This window comes from Entelurus aequoreus, linkage group LG05 (assembly GCF_033978785.1).
Source record: "Entelurus aequoreus isolate RoL-2023_Sb linkage group LG05, RoL_Eaeq_v1.1, whole genome shotgun sequence".
Classification (NCBI taxonomy): Eukaryota; Metazoa; Chordata; class Actinopteri; order Syngnathiformes; family Syngnathidae; genus Entelurus; species Entelurus aequoreus.
The window spans coordinates 14,709,587-14,722,086 of NC_084735.1; the positions used below are offsets into that span (position 1 = coordinate 14,709,587).

General features: G+C 37.3%; 2 protein-coding genes across 4 annotated transcripts in view; both read right to left on the bottom strand.

The window, feature by feature from the left end:
• ctnnal1 (catenin (cadherin-associated protein), alpha-like 1) overlaps positions 1 to 12,500 on the bottom strand; it is a 133,152-nt gene that overhangs the window by 85,677 nt on the left and 34,975 nt on the right. The window lies entirely within an intron of this gene.
• On the bottom strand, positions 7,826 to 9,545 carry LOC133649499 (zinc finger protein 862-like). Its single transcript, XM_062046087.1, has 4 exons — positions 9,043 to 9,545; positions 8,482 to 8,695; positions 8,170 to 8,298; positions 7,826 to 8,031 (listed from the first exon to the last, which is right to left on the bottom strand). Exons 1-4 carry the CDS (start codon positions 9,543 to 9,545, stop codon positions 7,966 to 7,968), a joined length of 912 nt encoding a protein of 303 aa, XP_061902071.1. The 3' UTR covers positions 7,826 to 7,965.

The window sequence follows — 12,500 nt, forward strand, 5'->3', positions numbered from 1 at the left end:
TTTTTTCTCTAAATTTGCCCCCCCCCCCCGAGTCTAAATAATTGCCCAGGCCTGCTTTCGGGGCTGAAAAAAGTGTGTTGTACTGCAGCTTTGTGCAACATTGAAGGCGCATGCACCTTTAGCCCAGTTCCGAGGGAGCCAAGTAGCAAATGCCGACAGGGGCACAGCGGGTGACCACATGACCACAGGATGCTCTCATGGGACTCCTGCAGCATGTTAGCATCGTGACCGCCGCCTTTAGCTCTGATGGGGTCAATCTCAATGATCCCATTGTGTGGCTTGAAGTTACAAAACCACACAAAAGCTACTTCTTCAACACAGTACACACACCTTTACTCGCAGTGTTCCACTACAAAACAATACTACCTGAGTAATCCAACACAACTAGACCCGACTTCAGGTGACAGGTGACCTAATGCGTGTTTATTTCGGACAGCTATATGGTCTCACTTTGACATTCTTGCAACTGAAACTGACCACATTTCACAAACAGTTCCGGCTTTTGACAACAGAAACAAGTTGCTACTAGGGTTGTACGCCACGGTTGCAATGTGAAAATAAATGTACTGGGATTCACCTTTTATGATACAATTGCCTATGCATTTCATTATTTTCCGGCCTATAGAGCACAACGGTACATAAGTCGCACCCGTTAAATTTGAGGAAAAAATATATATTTTTCCACATTTTATGGATGTTCTCATTCATCCAGGTCATTGTCATCTCGGGGCATTCAATCCATCACAACTGGACTGTTTGGTTGGTCTAAGACAGGGGTGTCCAAAGTGCGGCCCGCAGCTAATTGTTTACCGGCCCGCCACACATTCTGCAAAAATTGCAAAATTGATAATATTGCAAAAATTTAAAAAAACATTTTAAAAAAGTGGAATGAGGTGAAATCTAACAAGAAAAAGTTGCAATGTTGACACAAAGCTGCCATGCAGGCTGTTTTTTTTCTTTTGTCTTTGTTTATTTTTCTTTTTTTTTGCCATTGCTAAAAAAAAAAAAAAAGACTAAAAATCTATGTTTTAATGAATTATTACTTAAAAAATATCACTTTAAAATGTTTTATGTGGAAAAAATATTGCATATATTGTGTGGTTGCCATATAAAAACATCAAAGTTTTATTTGACAAAGGAGCATAAAACAAACAAAATAATAGTTCAAACGTAAAATCGGCAGATATATCTGAAGTTGATCTCGTAATTTAAGTGTTAAAAGCAAAAAAAACCTAATAAAAATGTATCACTTTATGAGTGGGGGACCTTTTGGATCCCAAATATATTTAGTAGGATTTTATTTAACTTTTCACTGTGATTACTCAAAAATATTAAATAATTAAACTCAACGGTGTCCTGCATTATTGATCTTTTAAGGCTCTAATTACTAAATACTGCATATTTCAATTTTACTATAAAAAACAAAGTTGTCTTTGACAGAAAAGGCATAAAACCTTTTTTTTTTTTTACTTTATATCAACCTGAAGTTGATATAGACATTTACTGTAAGCGTTAAATAAAAAATAATAATAATTTGACTTATTTTTAACATTTTAATGACTGAGACCCTTTATGGTCCCCGGTAACCCTAAAGGTTAAAAAAAATCCATATATTTTGTTAAGGTTTGAAAATGAAAAATATCAAAATGGCCCCCGCATGCTTAAATTTTTCCGTGTGTGGCCCTCAGTGGAAAAAGTTTGGACACCCCTGGTCTAAGAATACGTCCAAGTAGGCCTCTTCAGTTCATGGTCAGATCTAGTCTTAATAATAATAATAATAATAATAATAATAATAGATTTTATTTCTAAAAAGCACTTTACATTGAGTAAACAACCTCAAAGTGCTACAGTGTATTAAAAAAAATAAAAAAAATAATACAAAATAAATAAAAATAAGAACTAGAACAGCCAAATAGCTAAAACTAGTATGCATACATCTAAAAAAAAGGCTTTTTAAAAAAGAAGGGTTTTTAAGCCTTTTTTAAAAGCATCCACAGTCTGTGGTGCCCTCAGGTGGTCAGGGAGAGCGTTCCACAGACTGGGAGCGGCGGAGCAGAGAGCCCGGTCTCCCATTGTTGTCTTAGACTTGTAATGGATTTAAATGGCACATGGACGTTTGTTTTTTTTTCAAGATCCACAAAGTTCAGTGTGCAGATTGTGTCACGAGTAGGGTTGCAAAGGAGTGGAAAGTTTTCCGGAAATTTACCACGGGAAGTTAAGCTCGGGAAGTTTGGAAATTTTGACCATTTTTTGATTTATTCAAAGTTGGACACCGTCCGTCTTATTGTGTAGAATAAGATGAGAAGCTTGTCAAACACTAAAGCAATGCCACACACAGATATAAATAGTCAGCTAAACAATTTGGAGTCGTCTTTAAAAATATGTTACTGATTGACAAATGAATAGAAATAGGCTAGATGAATAAAAGAACAGTCAATCAGCATGCTGAATCAAACTATAAGCTACATTCTTGTATGACAACAGAATGGCTAGCAGAACAGAAGGCAGAGGAAACTACACCTTTTGATTTAGTATTTGCTAGTTCGACTTTACACATCACAAAAAAGGTCAATTCGGATCGCTAACTTTGTTAGCATAAATGGATGGCATTTAACATAAAGAAAATTAGCATCACGGCTATCATTATGAGACTGTGGTGGTACATAAACCTAGCTAGCTAGAGATATTAGCCCCAGGCCTACTGAAAGCCACTACTAGCGACCACGCAGTCTGATAGTTTATATATCAATGATGAAATCTTAACATTGCAACACATGCCAATACGGCCGGGTTAACTTATAAAGTGACATTTAAAATTTCCCGCTAAACTACCGGTTGAAAACGTCTATGTATGATGACGTATGCGCGTGACGTTAACGGTTGATACGGAAGTATTCGGACCCATTGAATCCAAAACAAAAAAGCTCTGTTTTCATCCCATAATTCCACAGTATTCTGGACATCTGTGTTGGTGAATCTTTTGCAATTTGTTCAATCAACAATGGAGACTGCAAAGAAGAAAGCTGTAGGTGCGATCGGTGTATTAGCGGCGGACTACAGCAACACAACCAGGATGACTTTGAGGATAGCAGACGCGCTAGCCGAACGACCTCACCTTGACTTCCTCCGTCTCCGGGCCGCCAACCGCATCGGTGATCGGGTGAAGTCCTTCGCCGTACCGTCGATCGCTGGAACGCAGGTGAGCACGGGTCGTGATGAGCAGATGAGAGCTGGCGTAGGTGCAGAGCTAATGTTTTTAGCATAGCTCTGTCGAGGTTCCGTAGCTAAGTTAGCTTCAATGGCGTCGTTAGCAACAGCATTGCTAGGCTTCGCCAGGCTGGACAGCGTTAACCGTGTAGTTACAGGTCCAGAGTTTGGTAGTATTGTTGATCTTCTGTCTATCCTTCCAGTCAGGGACTTATTTGTTTTGTTTCTATATGCAGTTAAGCACGATGCTATCACGTTAGCTCAGTAGCTAAAGAGCTTCACAGATGTATTGTCGTGGAGATAAAAGTCACTGTGAATGTCCATTTCGCGTTCTCGACTCTCATTTTCAAGAGGATATAGTATCCGAGGTGGGTTAAAATACAAATCCGTGATCCACCCACAATAGAAAAAGGAGAGAGTGTGGAATCCCATGAAGCCTTGTACCTAAGTTGCGGTCAGAGCGAAAAAAGATACGTCCTGCACTGCACTCTAGTCCTTCACTTTCACGTTCCTCATCCACAAATCTTTCATCCTGGCTCAAATTAATGGGGTAATCGTCGCTTTCTCGGTCCGAATCGCTCTCGCTGCTGGTGTAAATAATGGGGAAATGTGAGGAGCCTTTCAACCTGCGACGTCACGCTACTTCCGGTACAGGCAAGGCTTTTTTTTTATCAGCGACCAAAAGTTGCGAACTTTATCATCGACGTTCTCTACTAAATCCTTTCAGCAAAAATATGGCAATATCGCGAAATGATCAAGTATGACACATAGAATGGATCTGCTATCCCCATTTAAATTTTTAAAAAAAATTTCAGTAGGCCTTTAACATAATGTCCTTCTTTGCTGCTTCAACACAGCTCAATCAACACAGAAAAAGGTAAAGTGAAATAACAGACAGACAGGGCTTTGCTGTCCGTAACACACACACACACACCGCAAAATGAGCTAATGTTACGCTAAAAGCGAATTAGCCTTCACCTCAAGGCAGGACTGCGAGCGAGCTGAGCTGCCGTTTATATTTCTGGAAGGTCAACGGGCTCATAGTGATGTTACTAGTAGTTGACTGGGAGGTGTTTATTATCATTTGGGGAGAGTCCGCAGCCTGATGATTACCTGCTAAACGCTAAGCACTGACTCCATGCGCTCTGAATACGCACTGCTGATTGGCTGTTACCGCTCTGTTTGTAACCAATCAGATGGTTGTGTGGGTGGGACAATGCTGGGTGCTGTGTAGAGTCCTGACAGAAACAGAGGCAGAAGGAAGCGGAGGCGGCTACTTAATAAGTCTGTGTGGAAACTCGTTCGGTACACTTCCGAACCGAACCGAAACCCCCGTACCGAAACGGTTCAATACAAATACACGTACCGTTACAGCCCTAGTAAACACCCTTGTTGAACTCATGACACACTTGGACACTGCTATGCTTCCCAACTTAGAAGACTTTTGGTGAGAGGCCCTGACTTTAACTACCCGTGAAAACACCTTAGAAATGATGACCTCACAAACGTTTTTTTCCCACGGACTCTGAAGGCAGCAGACATCATAAAGCGCTATCTCGGGTATGGCTATCAGTAAACGATAAGGGCCAATCCTGGTCTCTGAATCCAACGCCCTGTTAGGATCTTTGTCCGGATACTATAGTTATTATTATATTAGTGAGAGTTGTCCCACTCTACATGTGTCCATTGGAAGCCCAGCGTGGAACCACACTGTGCACTCCTCATCTTTGACGGGCCTCTTTGTCTTTATACGCCTCCATTGAGCAGGGACGACAATGGAAAGAAAGGGAGGGCAAAAGAGGAGCATCACGCTACATTAGGCACCACATCCTCGCTGATAGAGATCTCTTCCTGCGTGTCAACACTCATCACCAGCTGATTGTTGGGAAACCAAAAAAAAAAAAATGGACAGGCTTGCATTTGGACACCGTTGTTTTTTTTTCTCGCCCAAATGCAGTTCGCCGTGCCTGTAAAGAGACATGGCCAATTATGCAAATGTGGGAAGTCCAGCGACTCGCATTCAGACCAGCTGAGAGACGATGACATTGGCCAGGAGTCGGCAACCCAAAATGTTGAAAGCCATATTGGACCAAAAATACAAAAAAAGCCACAAAAAACTAAAAGCCTTATATGTCTATATTAGCTATATTAGCCTACTATCAAAATGACTTTAAAAGTCCTATATAAGTGTTATAATGAAGACAACACATGATGTTAGTGTCTATATTAGTTACTATCAAAATTACTTTAAAAGTCGTATATAAGTGTTATAATGAAGACAACACATGATGTAAGTGTCTATATTAGTTACTATCAAAATTACTTTAAAAGTCTTATATAAGTGTTATAATGAAGACAACACATGATGTAAGTGTCTATATTAGTTACTATCAAAATTACTTTAAAAGTCTTATATAAGTGTTATAATGAAGACAACACATGATGTAAGTGTCTATATTAGCTATATTAGCCTACTATCAAAATGACTTTAAAAGTCCTATATAAGTGTTATAATGAAGACAACACATGATGTAAGTGTCTATATTAGTTACTATCAAAATTACTTTAAAAGTCTTATATAAGTGTTATAATGAAGACAACACATGATGTAAGTGTCTATATTAGTTACTATCAAAATTACTTTAAAAGTCTTATATAAGTGTTATAATGAAGACAACACATGATGTAAGTGTCTATATTAGTTACTATCAAAATTACTTTAAAAGTCTTATATAAGTGTTATAATGAAGACAACACATGATGTAAGTGTCTATATTAGTTACTATCAAAATTACTTTAAAAGTCTTGTATAAGTGTTATAATGAAGACAACACATGATGTAAGTGTCTATATTAGCTATATTAGCCTACTATCAAAATGACTTTAAAAGTCCTATATAAGTGTTATAATGAAGACAACACATGATGTAAGTGTCTATATTAGTTACTATCAAAATTACTTTAAAAGTCTTATATAAGTGTTATAATGAAGACAACACATGATGTAAGTGTCTATATTAGCTATATTAGCCTACTATCAAAATGACTTTAAAAGTCTTATATAAGTGTTATAATGAAGACAACACGTGATGTAAGTGTCTATTAGCCTACTATCAAAATTACTTTAAAAGTCCTATATAAGTGATAAAATGAAGAAAACATGTGATGTGTCTATATTAGCTATATTAACCTACTATCTAAATGACTTTAAAAGTCTTATATAAGTGTTATAATGAAGGCAACACATGATGTAAGTGTCTATATTAGCTATATTAGCTTACTATCAAAATTACTTTAAAAGTCTTGTACAAGAGTTATAATGAAGACAACACATGATGTAAGTGTCAAGATAAGCTATATTAGCCTACTATCAAAATGACTTTAAAAGTCTCATACAAGACAACACATGATGTAAGTGTCTATATTAGCTATATTAGCCTACTATCAAAATGACTTTAAAAGTCCTATACAAGTGTTATAATGAAGACAACACATGATGTAAGTGTCTATATTAGTTACTATCAAAATTACTTTAAAAGTCTTATATAAGTGTTATAATGAAGACAACACATGATGTAAGTGTCTATATTAGCCTACTATCAAAATGACTTTAAAAGTCTTATATAAGTGTTATAATGAAGACAACACGTGACGTAAGTGTTTATTAGCCTACTATCAAAATTACTTTAAAAGTCCTATATAAGTGATAAAATGAAGAAAACATGTGATGTGTCTATATTAGCTATATTAACCTACTATCTAAATGACTTTAAGTCTTATATAAGTGTTATAATGAAGGCAACACATGATGTAAGTGTCTATATTAGCTATATTAGCTTACTATCAAAATTACTTTAAAAGTCTTGTATAAGTGTTATAATGAAGACAACACATGATGTAAGTGTCAAGATAAGCTATATTAGCCTACTATCAAAATGACTTTAAAAGTCTCATACAAGACAACACATGATGTAAGTGTCTATATTAGCTATATTAGCCTACTATCAAAATGACTTTAAAAGTCTTATATAAGTGTTATAATGAAGACAACACATGATGTAAGTGTCTGTATTAGTTATATTAGCCTACTATCAAAATGACTTTAAAAGTCTTATATAAGTGTTATAATGAAGACAACACATGATGTAAGTGTCTATACTAGCTATATTAGCTTACTATCAAAATGACTTTAAAAGTCTTGTATAAGTGTTATAATGAAGACAACACATGATGTAAGTGTCAAGATAAGCTATATTAGCCTACTATCAAAATGACTTTAAAAGTCTCATACAAGACAACACATGATGTAAGTGTCTATATTAGCTATATTAGCCTACTATCAAAATGACTTTAAAAGTCTTATATAAGTGTTATAATGAAGACAACACATGATGTAAGTGTCTATATTAGTTATATTAGCCTACTATCAAAATGACTTTAAAAGTCTTATATAAGTGTTATAATGAAGACAACACGTGATGTAAGTGTCTATTAGCCTACTATCAAAATTACTTTAAAAGTCCTATATAAGTGATAAAATGGCGAAGTTGGTAGAGTGGCCGTGCCAGCAATCGGAGGGTTGCTGGTTACTGGGGTTCAATCCCCACCTTCTACCAGGGGTGCAAACTAACTTTTTGACCAACTCGCCAAGTGGCTAGTAGGTGAAAAAACATACTCGCCAACCATATTTTTTACTCGCCAAATGCCAAAACAAACTATTTCCTTTACCATTGTATTCCGCCATGTAGAAGTGTTCACGTCACATTAAAACCAATTCTACAACCAACCAGGGGCCACAGTATAGTATATAGAGTATATAGATTCTTTTTTTTACTATCCTATGAAACTAGAAGCAGGACGCATGATGCAGTGCAGATAAGATTTTAAAAGATCTGTATTCAATAAAATTTACGGGAGAGAGGAGCGGTCCGCTCCTCTCTCCCGTCATCACAGATGCCCCGTCTGAAGCAACAGCAACAAGTTTGGACTCCCAGTCCTTGCAGACAGTCTGCATCTGGTTCTGGACAGCCCTGGTGATGTGAGCAGCGTCTGCCTTGTCCACTGCTTCAATGCCAACAAAGTGGACCTCCACCTTAGTTGAATAAAGAGGGATTTTATTCAGATGGTAAAACACTGTGGCTGGTTGAATATTTATAGCATACAACCTAATAGAGACAAAATGTATGAAAGTGGAGTAATCCCTTTAATACAGGATGATGCATGCATCAATCACACTGTTCATTCTGTATTTCCTTCCCCCTCCTCATTTTCTTACCTTCCCTGCTTTGCAGCAGCGCACATAGGTCAGTTCCTCCTCCTTCACCGAGCGGTCTGTGGAGCCATCAACCATGACAGAAAGGAAGGGAGATTGCAGCACTGTTGAGGAGAGCTTGTCTCTTGCTGCCTTGGCAATGTACTTTACAAAGAGCTTGCCGGTCTCGCGGTTCCTGTAGGTTTTGCCCACGGACAGCCCCTTTTTCTCATCCAAGCTTAAAAGAAAGAGAGTATAAAAACATTCAAACAATTGAACTCAAACAGCTATACTTTCTAGTGCATAATGCATAAATGTCAGCCACGTTGCAGGAATAACAAAAGCAATATATGATTAGCTATTTACCAATTTTAAATCCCCAGACATGGCATGAAAATATATCAGCAGCACACTGCTACCACTATCATTAAACTATCCAATCCTGCCACTGTAACATTACATCCAGACATCAAACTATATATCAACACTGTCACTGTCGATGTGTAACCACAATCATTAAACTGTCACTTTACATCCATGGCATTTGTAATGTAAATATAAACACAGGACACAGCTAACAATTACCTGCATTGCCAGACGTAGTCGGTGATGGGTCGACCTTTCTTGGCGATGGCGTGCGCATTTCGGAAAAGAAGCTTCATCTTCTGGGTGTTTACGTCCGAGAGTTTAGTGAGAACTTGCACCGAGGGCGCTTCATGGAGTGGGGCAGACTTGGCTTGCTTTATTTTCATATTTTTGTCGTGGTTGCGAGTGCCTTCATGTGATATTATACTTTCAACTTTCATCGAGGAGCAGCCCACAACAAAGTGACTCGCCTGACTTTTTTTGTCCTTTCCAAAAGTTGTGCACACAGTGCAAAACATGATGTTGTTCTTGACAGTCAGCCAGTCGCGTTTTTTCCCTGCATCGTCGTATAGCCACTTCGTCTGAAACTTTCTCCCCCCAGTTCCAGCGCTGGTCGGTTTGGGTTTCGCAGCATTCGCATCGCGACCCCCCTCCTCCTCCTCCTCCTCCTCCTCCTCCTCCGTCCGTGCCTTTTTAGCTATGGGTTTCAGGAAGCGCCACATAACGATAAGATTTATAGGCTTAAGGCTAGGAAGAATGATTGTTAGCTATTAAGACTCGAGTAACGTTACCGGTACACTCTGTGACTGTCGCCTGAGAGATATCCCTGTAGTGCGCGCTCTAAGCTAACTACTAGGCTAGCTAACTGCCGTCTCTTAGCAACTAGTCTACGGAACGTCGAACGTGACATCACAACAAATATGTGCTTGGTAAAATAATGATCTCCGTGTTGCTTTAGGTACCGGTAAGCGCTGCATTATTGCTGTTGTGAACCTCACTTTTTCAACTCGCCAGCGTGGCAAGTTAGGCAAATATTTTACTCGCCAAAGCTAAAAATAGCTCGCAAATGGCGACTGGCGAGTGTTAATTTGCACCCCTGCCTTCTACCATTCTAGTTACGTCCGTTGTGTCCTTGGGCATATATGAAATATATATGAAATACTCGAGTTGGTGAATTCTAGCTGTAAATAACCACGCCCCCAACCACGCCCCCACCACCCCCCACACCCCACCTCCCGATATTGGAGGTCTCAAGGTTGGCAAGTATGCCGATAAGCACTCCAACAAGTCAATAACATCAACAAAGCTCACCCTTGTGCATTCATACACAGCATAAAACATTTGGTGGACAAAATGAGACAAAGAAGGAATGGCATAAGTTACGTCTTTCTGTGGCAGCATCTGAGAAAGTTGTACATGTAAACAAACTACGATGAGTTTAAGGATCGCTGAAATTAGTAGGACAAAACGGCGCTTGCCAAATACTCTCACCAGTGAAGCATGTTAAATATAAACAGTGGGATTTCTAACAATTAGGAATGTTTGTGTCATGTTTGTTCTCCTACACAAAATATATTTGAAAAAATTGTTTTTCTTCATCTTTTTCCATTTCCACACATCTCTGAAAGAGGTCCAGGGAGCCACTAGGGCGGCGCTAAAGACCCCCATGCGGCTCGAGAGTCGGCGGTTGCTGACCCCCGCTTTAAGTAGTGGAAAAAGGCCCTCGGTCACCTCATTGTTCTCGACCCGACATTCAATAGGCTCCAGAAACTACCCCAAAAAAAAAAGGTTTCTTTTCCCACACTGCTGCCTGAAACCAATCCCTAAGGAAACGCCGTATCAGGTCAGCCACTCGATACTTGACAAGGATCCTTAACTATTATTAGCCGGCCCTGGCTCGGAGGGCCCGGGCACACAAGAGTACGCGGAGGGTGAACGGTTTCAGGAAGGACGAAGGAAGTACAGGGCTGAGAGAAGACTTTTCCACCCCTAAATTAGCCCCCTTTAGTTTAGTTTAGTTTATTAAGGATCCCCATTAGTCTACACCGCAGTGGAGACTATTCTTCCTGGGGTCCAGGCAAAAAACATCACACAATCACAAAACAAAAGATTAAAATGCAGTGTGTTATTTGCAGAAGCGAACACGTTCTTCATCAGGTGGAAGTGTATCAGCCACAAGTGCGACGGAGGCTTTTATCAGCACTTAAGCGGAGAATCAATGGCAGCGGGGAAGAGGCGTGCGTGCGAGAGCAACACTGGTCGGGTGTGATGAAGTGCACGCCGGTCAGGGGGGAAATCAAAGAAGACACGTGCCTCGCAACAGCATACGGTCATAATGTTTTGTATTCAACAAACAGCTTTCGTCAAACATCGACAGAGACACTGAAAAGGTGTGTTATTGTGACGAGTGCTGCTGGTTGAAAACGTACAGCACTTCCTGTTTCGCGCCTTGAACCGGAAGTATATCACGTTTCATCTACTATTCGGGATTAATAAGGAATCTTGCCCGCAGGGAAATTGCATTCATTTTAAAAGTTTAACATTTTAGATGCTGCTTTTTTGTCGCCATCTAGTGGACAACATGAGTTGTTCCCGGTCAATGCCCTTTTAATATGCTCTGAATCGATCCTTGTGCAGCATTTACTTATATGACCCAATGCAAACAACCTTCCCTAGTCAAGGTGCAAAGACATAGAAAATCCAACCGACGCACAAAATGTCAACAGACATGCTCACTGAACTTTGTGGATATTATAATAAACATTAATTTACCATACAAAAAAACCAAAATGACACCTATTACAAAGCATGATGGGAAAAATGCAAAACACACTCTGCACACTTATTCATGTTTGGCACATTTTAGCTACTTGATATTTCCGACTGATGACAAAACTTTAAGGAGGTCTTCATGGAAGTAAACAAGGTAGGAGTCGAACTTTCACATACTCTTAATATCCAATTATATTAATAATTTTTACATTATTATAATATATATATATATATATATATATATATATATATATATATATATATATATATATATATATATATATATATATATATATATATATATATATATATATATATATACACATATATATATATATATACATATATATACACATATATATATATATATATACATATACATATATATATATACATATACATATATATATATATATATATACATACATATATATATATATATATATATATATATATATATACATACATATATATATATATATATATATATATATATATATATATATATATATATATATATATATATATATGTATTTATGTATGTATATAAATGTATGTATATATGTATGTATGTATGTATGTATGTATATGTACGTATGTATGTATGTATGTATGTATATATATATATATGTATGTATATATGTAGGTATATATATATGTATGTGTATATATATATATATATATATATATATATATATATATATATATATATATATATATATATATATATGTATGTATGTATGTATGTATATATACCTGTATATATATATATATATATATATATATATATATATATATATATATATATATATATATATATATATGTATGTATATATGTATGTATGTATATATATATATATGTATATATATGTATGTACATATACTGTATATATTTACACTACCAT